The sequence below is a fragment of the Aspergillus vadensis genome, assembly GCF_003184925.1.
Source record: "Aspergillus vadensis CBS 113365 unplaced genomic scaffold BO88scaffold_21, whole genome shotgun sequence".
In the NCBI taxonomy this organism is placed as follows: Eukaryota; Fungi; Ascomycota; class Eurotiomycetes; order Eurotiales; family Aspergillaceae; genus Aspergillus; species Aspergillus vadensis.
Genome location: NW_020292059.1, coordinates 191195 through 207583, shown reverse-complemented (window position 1 = coordinate 207583; position 16389 = coordinate 191195). Strand labels below are relative to the sequence as shown.

Genomic DNA, 16389 nt, shown 5'->3' with positions numbered 1-16389 from the left:
ATCGGACAGCCGCGTTGGACACCTATCAAGTGGGTTGGATAGTGAAGTTTACGGAAAATCTAATTATCCCTACGCAGCCCCTTCGCGATGCATCTAATACGTGATTATATTAGCGGCAAAGACATTACGTTCTATATTTGTAGATTTTTAGATTATTACTACCGTAGGTCATGGTTCCCACCCAGTTTCTAACTGCTGTCGCCATCGGGGTAAACTAAATACTGCTTATCTTCGGATCCCGATATATATATATCTTTCAAGCATCACTGGCCTATATTTTCAACAATACTTTGTCGTGTGGGACTTCTGAGAAAATGTCCCATGCATGACCGGGTGTAGCAGAACTCTTTCCTAAAATAATTTCTATTCTATTCATCTTCTACCGAATAGCACATCAAGTATTTTGAGCTCTGCTGAGGCCAGTACTACCGCACCATAAATCTCCATAATAAAGTTCGGCATCATCTCTCGCAGACCGAGAGAACGCGGCGGCTAAATGGCGCAGCCATAAAGGCTACTCGGAACATAGCCTCTCGATCCCGGTCTCGGAAACCCCCCAAGTGACCCGAGGTACAAAACCCCAGCACTTCCGAGACAACGCCCTGTTAAGCTCCCCTCTCACTTCTTCCACAATAACTCCAACCAAAGCAAAGCAACATACACCCTCATTCACAATCACAATAAAACTCATACCACGATGTCCCTCCCCTCCCTAGCCCGCTATTCCACACGACCCCTCCTCCGCCCGCAATCCCTCCCTCCGCAACTCACCCGCGCATTCTCCATCCGCCCAGCCCTCCGCACCTCCGCATCCGCATCCACCATCGCAACATCCTTCCTCACGCGCTTCCAATCCCTCGGCCCACAAACCCGCACCCAAACCCTCGACGCGAACCAACTCCAACTCCTCTCCCTAACACTCAATCGACCCTCCCTATTCCCCAACTCTCCATCCTTATCCAACACCCCGACCTCCCTGCCCACCGGCACGCCCTTACCCGCCGGCTACCACCTCGTCTACTTCACCCCCGCATTCCTGGAAAATGAGCTCGGCGCGGACGGCACCGACACCTCGTATAACCCTGCGTCGCCGTTCACGCGCCGCATGTGGGCTGGCGGGGAGGTACATTGGCCGCGGGGGAAAGATGGGAAGCCGAATTATCTAAGAGTGGGGCAGGAGGTGCAGGAGACGACGAGGGTGTTGAGTGCGGAGCCGAAGGTTGTGAGGAAGACCGGGGAGGAGATGATTGTTGTGGGGGTGGAGAAGGAGTTTCGGAATGAGGATGGGGTGGCGGTTTTGGATAGGAGGTGAGTGGGAATTGTCTTTTGTGAAGTTGGGGATGGTGCTGATAAGACTGTATACAGGAACTGGGTCTTCCGCAAAGCTCTAACCTCGCCGTCGCCTACGGCCTCATCTACGCCTCCAGCGACGAAGGCGTTCAACGGCCCGGCTAGTTCATCTACCCAGACGAGTGACAATGTGCACACGCGCACGCTGCGCCAAACGGCAGTGACATTGTTCCGGTTCTCCGCGTTGACGTTCAACCCGCACAAGATCCATTATTCGACGCCGTGGGCGAGAGATGTCGAGGGTCATAAGGATATTGTTGTGCATGGGCCGTTGAATCTCATTTCGATTCTGGATCTGTGGCGCGATACGAGGAAGAATGAAGGTGGGGAGTTGGTTCTTCCGGAGAAGATCTCATATCGGGCGACCAGTCCGTTGTATGCGGAGGAGGAGTATCGGATTGTGTTGGAGGATGGAGAGGAGGGAGTTGGGAAGGTGCAGATTGTTGCGCTGGGAGAGGTGGTGGCTATGAAGGCGGAGATTCAATAGAAATACACGGAGAAGTAGAGTAGTTGTGTAGATATTTGGTCTGTTTGGCTGCTGAGAGGGGGGTATACTGTGATAACTATAGCTATGTGTAGATGATGTTACACGAGAATATTATAGAAATACCTTAAAAAAGAATCATAGCAATCATATACTGTAAGTCCTATTCTTCTATACTTGTACCGTAACCTAACTTCTCTATAACTCGTCTGCTCCACTCCACCCCAAAGTAGGGTTCGGGCTTAAGCTCCGGAGATAACCACTCCACCCCCCATCCTTATCGCCATCGCGGCAGCCTCCTCCACTCCACTTCAATTACACTCGAACTCAACTTCACATTCACTATCTATTTACCACAGCTACCCCACGCTCCACACATCTCCCCTTATACTTGGTACATAGTAGACCCACCACATACTCCACTGTCCAACGACATTTACGGGAATCAAACGGACATGGAAAAGAAACGCACCCGCGTGCAACTCTCCTGCACAGCCTGCCGAGCCCGCAAGTAAGCACGCGGCAACCCCTCCAATCCCACGTTCCTCCCTATACCTCCAACCATCAACACCTATCACTATAAAATAACGCATGCAAATAATAATGATACATGCAACAGGTTAAAATGCTGCCGCACGCATCCCTGCACGAACTGCCTGAAGCGCGACGAAGCCGGCACCTGCACCTTCATCGGGCGCGGCCCGCGCGGCAAGACCTCGAGTAATGGACGGACCAGCCCGACGCAAGTACAGGATCGGTTGCAACACTTGGAGAATCTGATTCTGTCGTTTACGCAGCAGCAGCAACAGCAGCAGCAGGAGAGGTCGAATAGTGTGGGTGAACACCAACAGGTGATTAATAATGGTGGTCAGATTACGCCGGCATCGTCGGTGCCACCGTCATTGGCATTTGGGGAGGTACAGCAAGCGCAGGAGGGGGAATCGGAAACTCCGCCTCCTGATCCCGGGAGGTTGGTGGTTAGGGAGACGGGCATGAGGTATATTGATGGGGCGCATTGGAGTGCGATTCTAGAGGAGGTAGGCTGTTCTTTTGTTTGATCAAGCTAGGCGAGGCTGATTATGATATGCAGATAAGTGGGGTCAAGGAGTATCTAAAGGATAATGAGGAGATGGGATTGTCGGATGAGGAAGTGGAAGACGAGGAGATGGTGAGGCCGTCGAATGCGCCAACGCTATTACTTGGGCTGCACCAGGAAATGACCATGGACGAGCTTTTGGACGGGTTGCCGGCTCGGCCGGTCGTGGATCGCGTCGTGGCTATGTTTGTCGGTCTTATGGAGCCGACGACAGGTAGGTGTCGCTGTTGTATCAGTCCTTGATAGGTGATGCTGATGGGGTTAGTGATGTTGCACTTTCCTACTTTCCAGAAACAGGTATGCTAGCTCAATTGAGTGGGAAATGCAAAGGATGCTGCTGACGTGCGCAGTATAACCAATTCTGGCAAAGACCTAAGGAAGTTTCCATTTCTTGGCTGGCACTGCTGTACGCGGTTCTCACAATAACAATGTCCGTGTATATGCGCACCGGGGAGCCGCTACCGGCAGAATTCGGGGAAGCAGATGAAGCCGTTCAGCGTCTCAGGCAATTGACCGCGCAGTGTCTAGTGCAGTCAAACTACACCGTTCCGGGGCGTTTCAAAGTGGAGGCTCTGTTTTTCTACACAATGTGCGAATTCTTCCGCAGCGAGGATGCCCAAGTCGGAGTATCTTTCCTGCTGAACATGGTAATTCGGCTTGCTATGCGGTCAGGGTACCACCGGGATCCGCAACACTTTCCGAATATCTCACCATACGAAGGCGAGATGAGGCGGCGGGTCTGGGCTATCATGCGTCAACTGGATGTTTTGATCTCTTTCCAGGTTGGAGTCCCGCGGGGTATACAGGACTGGCAGCAGGACGTGGAGCTACCGCGTAACATCTCCGATGAGGAATTCGGGGAGTCTACCGTCGAACTGCCGCCATCTCGACCCGAGACTGAACTCAGTACAACTGCATATATCCGCGGAAAGTCACGACTTATGGCCGTATTTGGGAAGATCTCTGATTTAGCGTACTCGCGCGATCCTATGACATATGATGACATACTGGCCCTGGACCGACAGCTGGAGGAAGCTCGGGACCTTGTGCCCACTGCATTCAAGATACGCCCACTTGACCAGTGCTTCGTGGATCCATCATACCTGATCCTGAGACGATACACATTGGAACTTTTGTACCAGAAGGCCCGCTGTGTGCTGCACCGGCGCTACCTGGGCGAGGTGCATACCAATCCCCGCTATGCCTACTCGCGTCAGGTTTGCATGAGTGCTTCCAGGGAGATCCTCCGTCACCAGGCGGATATCTACCACGAGACTCAGCCGGGTGGACTTCTTTACCGCGACCGACAATTCCCGAACTCACTTCAGACCGCAGATTATTTGCTTGCCGCGATGATCATCTGTCTGGATCTGTCGCAGAACCCTACCGGCACACCGACGGGAAGCACGGACGAGGACGTAGCGGCAGTCATCCGGAGCCGGGAGGAACTGCTAGCGACCATTAAAACGTCACATCGGATATTTGAGCAGCAGCGTAGACGGTCGGCAGATGCACAGAAGGCATATGTGGCACTGACAATCATGCTGCGGCGACTTAATCTCCAGCAACAGGAAAGCCAACAATTGACTTCCGGTAAGTGGCACGGGATAATCCGAGATACATCGCTAATGAGTGCAGCACAACCACCACCATATGGAGGTTGGAATGGGCAGCCATACTCAGTTGGAGTGGATCCAATGGGCATTACCCCAGAGTATCAGTCACTCGATGTGATCGGAGAGATGCTCGATGCGCCAACCAATCTCGACTGGGTAAGTGAGCCGCTGCAAATAATATTTGAAACTAGCTAACAGGCGTAGAATCTCTGGGACCAGCAGATGCAAATTGCCGCCAATACGGATGTGGGGTTATGGGGGGATAATATACCAGAAGCTGTAAACATATAGAAAGGGAAGGAATTGTAGTAGACCACAGCGGAAGTGTCAACCGGGAGGAACCCGAGATAAGCTCGGGGGCGGAGATCCGCTCGGAAGCCGACAAAAAGTCCACCCAAAGTTGAACCACCATTCTACCCTCTACCCAGACCAACTACTGATATACTCCAATTCCACCACCACATTGCACCACACACTACACATCCACAATGATGCGACCACCGATACCACACAGCCTCTACAACCGGGTCTCTCTCCCACGAGCAGCCCATCGCTCCCTCTCCACATCAACCTTCTCCAACCACCTCTCTCACCACTCGACAAATAAGATCAACAACCTACGAACCACCAGACCAAGAACCTCAATCTCTTCGACCACCTCACTCTCCCAATCTACAATCCAAAAACGTCCCTTCCTTTCCTCCTTCCTCCCCAACTCCGACTCCGCCTCCAAAACCCGCCACCTCACCGCGACCCGAACGCTCCCACACGCCCCCGCTCCTCTCTTCGACATCATCTCCTCCGTCGAATCCTACTCCTCCTTTCTCCCCTTTCTCACTGCCTCAACCGTCACCCACCGTGACCCAACAACCAACTACCCGACCCGCGCCTTCCTCACCGTCGGCTACGGGCCCCTCAGCGAAACCTTCACCTCCAAGGTGACCTGCGACGCGGAGAACTGGGTCGTGGAGGCGCAAAGCGGCGCCAAGTACGGCGTGGGCAAGAAAGACGGACAGGGATTTCCGGGTGAGGATGAGGGGCTCTTTGAGTACTTGAGTACAAGGTGGGAGTTGCAGAGTCAGGGTGAGGGTAAGGGGACGGTGGTGAAGCTGGATATTCGGTTTGAGTTCCGCAGTCAGCTGCATGCTGCTATGATGGGCGCTGTGGAGGGACAGATGGCTGGTGTTATGGTCGAAGCGTTTGAGAAGAGGATTTATGATGTGTTGGGAAGAGCTTGACCTTTCTTTCTATTCTTTTGTGGATCTATTATTGATGCATGAGGTGGACAGGATGTATTATAATATTGTTGTGGAGGGAAAGGAAAGGGATATGATACACATCAGTGCATACATAGAATATGAAATAGAAGCTACACATTGTATAATACAGTTTATCACATGAACAAAAAAGAAATGACCAGAAAAGAGAATAAATCACAGCATGCTCAAGTTCCGTCCAGCATTAGCCGCATTGCCCTTAACCGGCCCAACCGCATTGTAGTTGTCGAACACCACCTCCCAGTTAATCCGATCCCACCAGCGCTCCAAGTACTCCGCCTTACCGCCAATGCCATAGTCCATCATCCACACATGCTCCCATGTGTTCACACACAGAATAGGCTGGACGTCCAGAGCACCCGGCGCCATGTTCTTCTGGTTAGCCGCGTGCGCACCCATCGCGCCAGCGTACTGGTTGCCCAGCGGCGCGTCCGGCGAGTGTGTCGCCATATCGACCGGTTGCCTCCGCGCATGAGCCGCCGGGTAGGGCGAGCCAGCGTTATACGTGCAGAAGATGTGCATCAGACCCTCCCGCTCCAGGTTCTTGGCCAGCCAGACGAAACCGGGGCCGAACATGGCGTTGGCGGTGGCCAGGAAATCGAGTTTCAGGGATTCGATCGAGGAGCAGGTGTCGACGATGTCTTTGGCGAACTTTTCGGGGATCTGGGTTTGTTGGGGGGACTAGCACAGGTGTGTTAGAAGCTGGGGTTGACGCTACTCGACCTTGGTACACTCACCAGGCAGTTGAAGAAGAAGTGGTTGTTGTGGGCCATCGAGGCATAGTTGAACACGGACGCCATCTCCGGTCGGCGGGAGTACTTGACCAGCAGTTCTCCGGGCTTTGCGTCGGCGTCGACGGTGTCTGTTGCAGTAAAAAAGACGATGGTGTCAGTTTCATACCAGCGGAGTTTGAGCTGTACTGCAAGGTAACTAACCCTGCGTCATCAGGTTCAGCTTGTCAATGAGCAGACCCTGGTATTGCGTCCAGGCGAAGTCAAACGCCTCAGGCGATAGCAGCTCCGGAATGCCATTGTTCTTGAAGTACTGGTCGTTGGTTAATTGGGGCACGCGGTGCAGGCTCCGGATCTGAAAGCGTGGGAGCGCGGAGACGGGCTTCTGGCGGAGGTCAGGTTGGTTAGCTATGAGCCCACCCCGGGCATTGGGATGGGGTCAGCTCACCTGGGAGAAGGCGGAGGCAGCACGCAGCGCGGACTGCGGCCGGAAGAGGCGGTTCAACATGATGATGGGGGATTGGACAGGCGACAAGATGGCGAGCAACAAGCGGTTGATTTCAGGACCACCGCAGAATTTCCCGTTCGGCCTTCAGAACTCACCTCTTTCGGGTCTAGCTCCGGTTAGGTAAGCGGGCGCCAGCTCGGCCAATCAGGATGCTGCGATTTACTTCGGCAGCATTTCAGCCATCATGATCTTCTTCTTCTCGCTTCTTCATCGCTCAACTTGCTCTACGCGCCGGGCTCTGCAGGAGCTCTGGTCGGGTTTAGAATGCCATGGCCTGTCGTTGATCGTCGCCTTCCCGTGGCTCCTCCCGGCGCCTATCTCAACCACCCTCATTAGCCCTCGAACCATGCGCCCCATCCGCTGTGCTATTCTGAGACTCGGCGCCTGCAGCTGTGGATGTTTGTATCATGATGCTGCAGAATGTCGGGCAGCACGTAGCGCTGGGTGATTAAGATGGGCGCTTCCTGGTCATCGTTGGGGGTTGATGGCAAACGCCTTTGTAAGTCGGCAATTGTTCTTTCATCCATTCTTTCACTCATTGACACTGTTGCAAAGTCCTTGTCTCATACTTTCTTTCATAGAGAGCATTCCTCGCTTAGCCAAAGTCTACGCAAGCCTATATTTGATTTTTCTTCTTCTCATCTATCTATTGTACTGGGCTAGAGTCAGATCACAATGACAAGGCTACATCTTTGTTCCCTCATGAGACGGCCCTCCATGATACTGCTCCTCGCCCTCATTGCTTCGACGGTATCGCCAACGCAGGCCTTTGGCTTACTGCTACGAAGCTCCGACTCGTGTCCAAGCACCTATAACAAGTGTGCAGACAGCAAGCTGCCAGATGATTTCTGCTGCTCTAGCTCGTCAACATGCATCAGCCTGGACGATTCCAGCTCTGCTATCTGCTGTCCAAGCGGACAGAGCTGTGACTACATCGAAACCATAACCTGCGACGTGCAGCTCCAGAACGCAACAGCACATCCCAAGAACTCTGTCAAGACGACTCGGCTGGATGACTCCCTCCCCAAATGTGGCGACAAATGCTGTCCCTTTGGCTACACCTGCACGGGAGACTCGCTATGTGCCATGAACACATCCAGTGCATCCACCCTCAGCGCCAGCCAGTCATCCACAACGTCCACGACAGCGACCACATCCTCCACAGGAACCATCACCTCCTTCACAACCTCCGCCTCTACAACCGATGCCTCCAACCCCACCATCGTCCCCGTCACGACTGGCTCCTCCAAGACAGCCATCTCTGACAACAACAGCAGCACCACCAACGGCACCTCCTCGGCAGCCGCACTATCCTCCAAAGCCACCTGCCCATCCTACCCCACCAACGCCATCATAGCAGGCTTCTTCCCCGGGGCCATCTTCGGCGCCGTCCTAGCCCTTCTAGCCCTCTTCCTCTACCGCAAACACCAGCAGAAACACCAACCCCCCTCAGCCAAAGTAGCCCAATTTACCCGCCGCTCCTCAAAAGGCACCCTTATTGGCATCTCCTCCCCAATTCCCTCCGACGAAACCTCCTACCGAACAGACTTCCTCCTCCGCCGTAACCGCAACACAAAGCGATACTCCGAAGGCGCTCGCTCACGCATTCAACGCACCGGGACCCGAGTCCGGAGTCTCTTCAACCCTAACAATGCTCCTCCTCTACCCAAAGCCAATCCCGCAAAGACCCTCGTCCCAGAGCACGGCGGTGGAGCAATGCACGCTCGTGTACCAGTGCCTGTTCCCCCGTTGCCTATCTCCGTGACGCCGTTGCAGCCTGGACGAACGCCGTCGAAGAAGACACTGGCCCGTACGGAAAGCATCAGGGTGTATACCCCGCCGGGGGTGTTTGCTACAACGGGTGTGTTAAAACCGGAACCGTATCCAACGCATATAAGGACGGAGGGGACGTTTGATGATATGGAGAAGTGATATAATACTTTGTTTCTAATGGCTCGAGGTGCGTCGCATTTACGTGATTTATGTGATTTGATAAAGTAATGAGGTGGTACGTTGTATTCAGTATGTTCTTAATAAGTCTTTAAGATACCTTATAGCTAGTTAGTTACCTATATTTGGATTTCCGCAATAAACACCATGCAATATATTTAAGAATCTAAAATACTATACATACACGAAACCAAACACACCCACTAAACCGGGGTAATTACCTTCACCTCCTCCTCTCCTTCCAAGCACTCACTACCTTCTTCACCTCCTTCAACAACCCCACAATAAGCGGTACTCCCACGGGCCCCAACAGGGGCAAATACACCGCCACCTTATGCTCATCGGGGAAATACATCTGGCCAACCATACTCTTCTCAAAGAAGCTGCGCTCGGCCTCGGCCTCCGCGACACGGGCACTTGCTAGGGCGGCCTGGAACTGGCCGTGGCGGAGATGATCGCACGCGGAAGAGAGATGAGAGAGCGTAGTAGAGACAGAGGTAGCCACTGTAGCGGGGATAGGGATCTGGGGGAGGGATTCGGTGAGACGGGCGAGAGAGCCCATGGTTGAGGAGGCGGAGAGGAGGAGAGAGGCCGCGCGGATGCGGGTGAGAGTTTGGAGACGGAGGGGGAGAGGCGGAGGGGTGGAGGGGGCGCCGAGAAGGGTGAGGAGTTGGTGGGAGAAGGTCATGAAGGCGGGGCCGAGGGTTTCTTTGGTGAGGTGGGTTGGGTGGTTAGGGGGGTTGAGGAGGAAGACGCCGCCCCATTGGGGGATGATCCAGCTGGTTGCGAGGCTGTCTTTGACGACGAGGGGGGATTGTGAGGGAGAGGGGATGTAGAGGATGAAGTTGATGGTTGGGCCGGGACCGATGCTGGGGCTGAGGGGCCATTCGGCGGCGTTGATGAAGGCGCTGAGGTCATCCTTTTTGAGGGTCCAGGCGGAGTGGGTTTCGTCATACTCCGGGGGTGGTGCGGTTGGGGAGGAGGTTGCGTAGAGTTGGACTTGGGTGTCGACGGTGAAGTTGCTGATAGGGGAGAAGGCGTCGAGGACTGGGGTGATGTAGTCGTGCACGGCGGCTTGGATGTCCCAGGAGGAAGGGGTTGCGCCGGGGGTGAAGAGACTGAAGGCGAGGTGGTAGGTGTCGGCGTATTTCATGGAGCGGCGGAGACGGCGAGTGACGCTCTCTGCGAGATCCGGGGAAGTGGATGCGCCGGGGATGTTGTTGTCGGAGAGCACCTGGGCGATAATGGCCTTTTCCTCGGCGAAGAGGAGCTGGAGCTCGTCTGCGATGAAGGTGGATAGGGGCGAGTTGGACGCCGACGGGGGCGGGATCTGGCTGGGAGGATAGAAGACGTCGAGCTGAGTGGTATCATGGTGGAGAGCTGCTCGAGGGCTGGCAAGGTCGTCCTGCGGCAGTAGACGGACGGTCAATGCGGTGTCCGCGGCGTCGGCGGCGGGGGGCTGATCGGGGTCTTCGTTGGAGAGCTTCAGTCGCAGATGGTGCGCGGAGAACTCATTGAGATCGTCGAGGGTGTGCTGCGTAGAGCGGAGGAGATTCTGAGCGTCGACGTCGGGCAGGGAGGGGGTCTCGACGCGGATCTCGAGGGGGAAGACAGGACGACAGGTCTGGTGTTGGTGTTCTTGTTAGCGAGGTTGTGAGTAGTAGGGAGTGAGACTACCTTTCCATCAGCCCAATCAATCATGTCCGGGACCGGCAGGGAAGCGCGATAGATCGAGGTGGTTTTCCACCAGATGGGAAAGCCCAGGAAGATGATCACAGCCCAGAAGGCCGCAATGACCTTGAAGCGGGTGCGGATGGCCTCGGGCTTCTCAGGCGGCGGCAGACGCGGCGTGGGGGTTGTGGTTGTCATTGTGTGGTCGGAGACAGTCTGGGGAGACGTCTGGGGATCGTTTTTGGCCGTCATGGCCACATGCTTGAGAGGGAGTGGTGGATGGAGAGTTGGAGATGGATTGGAGATGGAGTTGAGATGCGGCAGCCAAGGCGGAGTGGCCCCGCCAGTTGGCCGATCCTCTTTATTCTGCTAACTACCACTACGATTATGCCTGGAGATAGGAAACAGTCTAACAGCATACCAATAATTCCATATTATCTATCCTGCAAATTCACTTGGGGTATCTAACCAATGCGCCAGCCTAAAACAACAAGACAATCCCACTAATACTCCTTTTCGAATAACTTCTGGATCGGTTTGGCCGCCTACACCCGTTAGTAAAGCCCAGCAGACAGGAACACAGTGTAACCTACGTCAATAAACCGCTCCAGATCCTGATCCAAGCTGGCCAAGTCCTCCTTGCGCTTGTTGTTCTCCGCAATCAATGCTTGCTTGCGCTTCAGCAGCTCCTGTCGCGCCTGTTCCAGCTTCTCCCGTTCCGCGTGTTCATGGTTGATGCGAGCGATCATCAATTCGTGTTCATCGGACTGTTGGTGCTCGGGATGCAGAGCGAGAAACTCTTCGAGAGGGATCAAGGGGAGGGAGCGATATTTGTGACTATTCTGGTCAGCTTTCCCCGCCATACAATGTCGTTGAAGACCACCTACTCGTAGGACTCGCAGGCAGCAATCTCGCCTGTCAAATGTCGCTGTTCATAGTACAGGTTCTGAAGCTGAAGATGGAGACGGTCAATCTCCTGGCGGGCCTCTGCAGTAGACTGCTTGGTCTCGCGCACCCGCACGATCGCATCCCGGTTCTGCCCCCGCAGACGAGCCAAAAGAGCAAACAATTGTTTCTGCTCGCGAGAGGCTGCCAGAGCACGCTCTTGGGGGTCATCGGACAGATCAGCCGTGGGATCGAGTACGGCCAACAGTTTCATGCATTGATCGCGAGTCTCGGCGCTGAGCCCGAGCACGGGCAGCAGCGAGGGATTGGCGACGATATCCCGAATGGCCATGGCGGGTTGTCACAGGATGGATAAACCCGACGGGAAGGCGGAGACGATAGAAGGATAATTTAGTGGAAGAGAGTTAAGTGTTTGTTGGTTCGGAGGTGGCTGGTGGCAAGGAAATCAACGCCAACGTGGAGCAGCTGCGGTCGCTGATGGGCTGAGAGATAAGGTAGGGTTTATGACAGTAGCCACTGAAAGGTTGGGATGAAGAAGAATGGCGCGTAGACTCAATGAGGTTGAAAGACCGGGCGGAAATGAAAAAGGCCGTTTCAGCGCCAGCTCAGTGAGTGGTCGATGATTCGGAGACGAAGCAGCCGGAACTAATCTTTTGGAACCTCCCCACTTCATTGGAATCTGTCTCTCTCCTCTTTCTCTTTCTTTAGTCCTTTTCCTTCTCCTCCTCTTTCTGACTTCTCCTTTCAACCTCGCCCTTTCTAACTGTACTGGCTGCTGTTGGATTGCCCTCTCCTCTCTTTCGTCTCTCCTTAATTTCTCCATCCTCTCCTCTCCTTGCATATTTATTAGTTTTCTCTTCTTGTACGTATTTTGGTACTCGTTTTCTCCGCCTCTCCCGGTTCTCCCGATCTTCCCCACCCAAACAACATCCTTTTGCTGTCTGCCCAACAACCACTAACTCTTACACCCTCTCCAGGATATGTGGAATTGACTTCTACGCTGTGGTTTAACTGTCACTGTACGCCATGGCCTGCTCATCTCAATCTGTCACCATCGAGTCTTATCCGGAGGCCGCGGTGGCCTCCGCCTATGCCACCCCCGGAGAAGACACCGGCCTCCTGAGAGATCGCCGTCGCAGACACTCCTTTCATACGGCTCGCAAGTTGTCCTGCGACTATGATGCGGATGCTGTTTTCCTACGGGTACGCTGCATCCTTGGCTCCATCATCAATACTGTCCCTGACTGACCTCTCCGTAGGTGGAGCTCTTCCTGGCCGAACTCGAACGACGCCTCCACTGGCTCGAACAATACCGCAAGTCCCACATGGATCAGATCGACGCCAGTCTCCGCCGTGGATACGCCACCTTGGAAGCCGTGCGAGATTCCTGCTCCTATGCCTCCGGGGAGCTAATGGGTGGTGGAAAAAAGCGGGCCAAGATTCTGGTCGAGACGCTGGAGGACCGCTACATGGATGCTCTCGCTACAAAGGAGACGCTCGAACAAAAGGCCCAGGCGGGAGTCCGACTGATGGAGTCGTTTCTGGTCGAGCTGGAATCCCGCGCCCATGCGGTCCGCGACCGGGGTCTCTACGGCACTCTAGATGATGGCTGGAAGGCGATGGACTCGAAGTTGGTGCACGCCCGTGAGGTGGTCGACGAGGGTATGGAACGGGCACGACGGGCGAAAGACGCGCTGCGGGAGAGCATCGACCGAGCTATCCTGCTGGCCCAGGAGCAACGGTTGATCACGTATGCGGATCTCCCGCACCCGTGGCGGGTGAACCCGCATATTCTGCAGGGGTATCGGTTCACACACTCCAAGGTGGAATGCTTGACCTCAGTGTTCACCCCTTCGAATGAGACGTTCAACATCTGGTCCCACCTGATTGGGCTTTTCATCGTCCTGTCGGTGGCCTTTTACTTCTACCCGCTGAATCCCAACTTCCACCTCAGCTCGCGAACGGACATTCTCGTGGCGGCCGTCTTCTTCTTTGCGGCGTGCAAGTGCCTTGTCTGCAGCACACTGTGGCACACAATGAACAGCATCGCCAGCCAGACGCTGATGGAGCGGTTTGCCTGTGTGGACTACACAGGTATCTCGATGCTGGTGGCAGCCTCGATCGTGACGACCGAGTACACGGCTTTCTACTGCGAGCCGATCTCACGGTGGACTTATATCCTGCTGACCATGTCGCTGGGTATTGGCGGAGTGATCTTGCCGTGGCACCCGACCTTTAACCGGGCGGATATGGCATGGGCGCGCGTGGCCTTTTACGTATCGCTAGCGCTGACGGGATTCGCGCCGTTGGCCCAGCTGACGTACACGCGTGGACTCGCCTGGTGCTTGTATTTCTACGCACCCGTGGTGAAAAGCATCATGGTGTACTTCGTGGGAGCGTGCGTGTATGCGTCGCAGGTGCCGGAGCGCTGGCGGCCTGGATTGTTCGATTATGTTGGTGGCAGTCACAACATCTGGCATTTGGCTGTCCTTGGAGGGATCTTGTTCCACTACTGCGCGATGCAGGATCTGTTCGCGGGAGCGTTCCAACGGGCGCAGGGCGAGTGCCCGAACCTGGCCAAGTAGGGGGTAGATTGGTAGTAAAAGGGGTGTAGATGGTGTATAGACATAGAAGTACTCTGTAGATGGAGGTTGTATTGTGGATGTCTCATTCTTGTACATACATTTGGGGAGAGATAGCGGACATAGATTCTTTCCTATACTGTCAATATTTTCCACAACATTGCCAACAAATCTCTCTGTTAGCAACTATTAATACCCCCTCAAACCCTCACCAATCAAGCAGTGCCCGTCTAATCTATCGTAAATAGTTTGGATGACGGCGTTGCAAAACGAGCAAGTCAACCACGGGAGAAAGGCCCATCCATGACATTTGCAGTGACGGGATTGGACGGGAAGTGGTGATATAATGGGTCTCGAGGAAGACGACTAAGAGATAATTGTGGATGACAGTTGGTTCAACGAGATAAAAGAGATCCTCAATACTAAGCACTAAGCACTAGACAGCTACTAACCCCTCCCAGTCTTGATTCACTGAGGGGGCTAAAACAGATTGCTGCGCAATATATAAACTGACTATCGCCACCACGACCACCTCCCAATTAGTACCACCACTTTCTCACCACCAACAACTACCTCAGAAGAAATACTAAGGAAAAGAATTGAAAATGTTCCTCGCCTTCCTCCCCCCCAACACCCCCATCACCGTCACCATAACCGGCACAAACTCACACACCCCTCCCAATCTCACCACCACTCTAACCTCACTCTTCGCCTCCGCTCAATCCGACTCTCTCTGCGCCCATACCGAGACCCTCCACCAGCACCACACCAATAGTACCATCCACCTAACCTACTGGAGCACAGAAAACTACAAGACATGGCTTGCCTCTCCCCAAGTCTCTGCTTTCTTCTCCTCCCTGGACAATGATTCTGCAGAAGCAGCAGCAGCAGCAGGAATCTACCACGAAACCCTAACCATCCAACCCTCCCGCATCCAAGGCGCCACGAACCACCCGGTTCCCTCGGGATGTATGCACCTGGGGAAGATAGATCTCAAGCCTGAGTTATCGGGCTATTGGGGGTGTTATCCGGATCGGATTGGGGAGAAGAGTATTAAATCTTCTATTACTAAGGAGAATATCAGTGCTATTGCTGAAAGCAAAGCTGATATAGAAGAAAAAGGGAAGATCATCCCCGGGAAACAAACCATCACCCACATCCCCGATAACATCTGCTTCGTGGTCGAAGGACAAGATCACTCTGCTGCATCTGCAGAGGAACGTACGTACTGGGCTGAACACTTTGATTCCCTGTCGCAGGAGTGGGTGGGCCAGGTGCTGAGTGCGGGATTACCTGGGGGTGTGGTTTCCTCTAGGGGGTGTTATAATCCTTCTGTGGAGAGTACTCTTCCTGATTCTGATTCTGCTACTACTGAGGCGGGGAAGAGGAGGAGGTATCCGTTGACGCTGGGACGGGATGTACAGTTGCTTTACTTTGTGGATTTGCAGTATATGGAGACGTTGGGGAGGAAGAGTGCGGAACATGTCAAGCTGAGGAAGGCGTTTATGGAGGCGTATGGGCCTGGGGGTGTGCTTTTTGGAGGGGGGTTGAAGTTGTGGGTTGAGACGGCGGTGTTGAGGGATGGGGATTTCTTGGGCGAGTATTGGGGGTGTGTGCAGGGGACGGGGTTGTTGGGGGTTAAGGGGGTGTTGGGGGTGGAGTGATTCTGTAAATGACCTTGTGGGAATGAATACATGTATGCAGTTGGAGTGTTGGTAGTATGGTTGTTGTTGAGATTGGCGTGGTGGTGGTGTCGTGAGATTGTGTATGTTAGGTTTATGTTTGGGGTCGTTCTTGGTCCGTCTGTAGGATATCAAGGTTAGGTAGGGGCATAGGAGCTGGTGTACATTTGTTGACGAGTATAGCAGTGTCTACTCTGACAATGAAAGTAAGCTTGATTAACCTCTGGTCATTATTGTCTCTGTACCTCTTCTACTACCAAGAAGACCATGTCATCTCGCTTAATACAGAGAGATGCAGGCTTACGTGGACTTGACTCAAATAACTATAGATAGTAGTAGACATGATCTGCCACTGCATACACCATGTCAAATTTTACAATGTCTTCAATTGAAATGAGTATATTCTGTCACTCATCTACTAAGCTAATCCGGTGGTTACAACCTGCTTCAAGCAAACTCACTGCACAGATTTGAGATATCCCACATCCATCACCTGTAGTGTAAAACAAGTATCTGTCACGGCTGCGCCATGGAAT

General features: G+C 53.8%; 8 protein-coding genes across 8 annotated transcripts; 5 read left to right on the top strand and 3 right to left on the bottom strand.

Annotated features, from left to right (window-relative positions):
• Positions 1-647: 647 nt before the first annotated feature.
• On the top strand, positions 648-4837 carry BO88DRAFT_445561 (putative C6 transcription factor; the record flags this gene model as incomplete). Its single annotated transcript, XM_025710224.1, has 9 exons — positions 648-1308; positions 1366-1810; positions 1930-1934; positions 2454-2871; positions 2925-3144; positions 3196-3227; positions 3281-4523; positions 4569-4702; positions 4751-4837. Exons 1-9 carry the CDS (start codon positions 698-700, stop codon positions 4835-4837), a joined length of 3195 nt encoding a protein of 1064 aa, XP_025560132.1. The 5' UTR covers positions 648-697.
• Positions 4838-4906: 69 nt separating this feature from the next.
• Positions 4907-5784, top strand: BO88DRAFT_370335 (ubiquinone-binding COQ10-like protein; the record flags this gene model as incomplete). Its single annotated transcript, XM_025704169.1, has 1 exon — positions 4907-5784. The coding sequence occupies exon 1, from the start codon at positions 5035-5037 to the stop codon at positions 5782-5784; it is 750 nt and encodes a 249-aa protein (XP_025560131.1). The 5' UTR covers positions 4907-5034.
• On the bottom strand, positions 5688-7118 carry sod4 (mitochondrial 37S ribosomal protein mS42). The gene is made up of 4 exons (XM_025704168.1): positions 7003-7118; positions 6759-6939; positions 6561-6685; positions 5688-6504 (listed from the first exon to the last, which is right to left on the bottom strand). The coding sequence occupies exons 1-4, from the start codon at positions 7060-7062 to the stop codon at positions 5980-5982; spliced, it is 891 nt and encodes a 296-aa protein (XP_025560130.1). The 5' UTR covers positions 7063-7118; the 3' UTR covers positions 5688-5979.
• Positions 7119-7737: 619 nt separating this feature from the next.
• Positions 7738-8994, top strand: BO88DRAFT_469326 (uncharacterized protein; the record flags this gene model as incomplete). The annotated part of the gene is made up of 1 exon (XM_025711617.1): positions 7738-8994. The coding sequence occupies one exon, from the start codon at positions 7738-7740 to the stop codon at positions 8992-8994; it is 1257 nt and encodes a 418-aa protein (XP_025560129.1).
• A 241-nt stretch (positions 8995-9235) lies between these two features.
• Positions 9236-11920, bottom strand: BO88DRAFT_427847 (uncharacterized protein; the record flags this gene model as incomplete). The annotated part of the gene is made up of 4 exons (XM_025709040.1): positions 9236-10636; positions 10690-10944; positions 11265-11520; positions 11571-11920. 4 exons carry the CDS (start codon positions 11918-11920, stop codon positions 9236-9238), a joined length of 2262 nt encoding a protein of 753 aa, XP_025560128.1.
• A 69-nt stretch (positions 11921-11989) lies between these two features.
• Positions 11990-12672, bottom strand: BO88DRAFT_115790 (uncharacterized protein). The gene has a single exon (XM_025701308.1). It carries the CDS (start codon positions 12428-12430, stop codon positions 12035-12037), a length of 396 nt encoding a protein of 131 aa, XP_025560127.1. The 5' UTR covers positions 12431-12672; the 3' UTR covers positions 11990-12034.
• On the top strand, positions 12145-14394 carry BO88DRAFT_406799 (hemolysin III family protein). Its single transcript, XM_025707250.1, has 3 exons — positions 12145-12451; positions 12567-12792; positions 12849-14394. The coding sequence occupies exons 2-3, from the start codon at positions 12616-12618 to the stop codon at positions 14172-14174; spliced, it is 1503 nt and encodes a 500-aa protein (XP_025560126.1). The 5' UTR covers positions 12145-12451; positions 12567-12615; the 3' UTR covers positions 14175-14394.
• A 238-nt stretch (positions 14395-14632) lies between these two features.
• On the top strand, positions 14633-15835 carry BO88DRAFT_489890 (aldoxime dehydratase; the record flags this gene model as incomplete). Its single annotated transcript, XM_025712739.1, has 1 exon — positions 14633-15835. The coding sequence occupies exon 1, from the start codon at positions 14777-14779 to the stop codon at positions 15833-15835; it is 1059 nt and encodes a 352-aa protein (XP_025560125.1). The 5' UTR covers positions 14633-14776.
• Between the last annotated feature and the right edge of the window lie 554 nt (positions 15836-16389).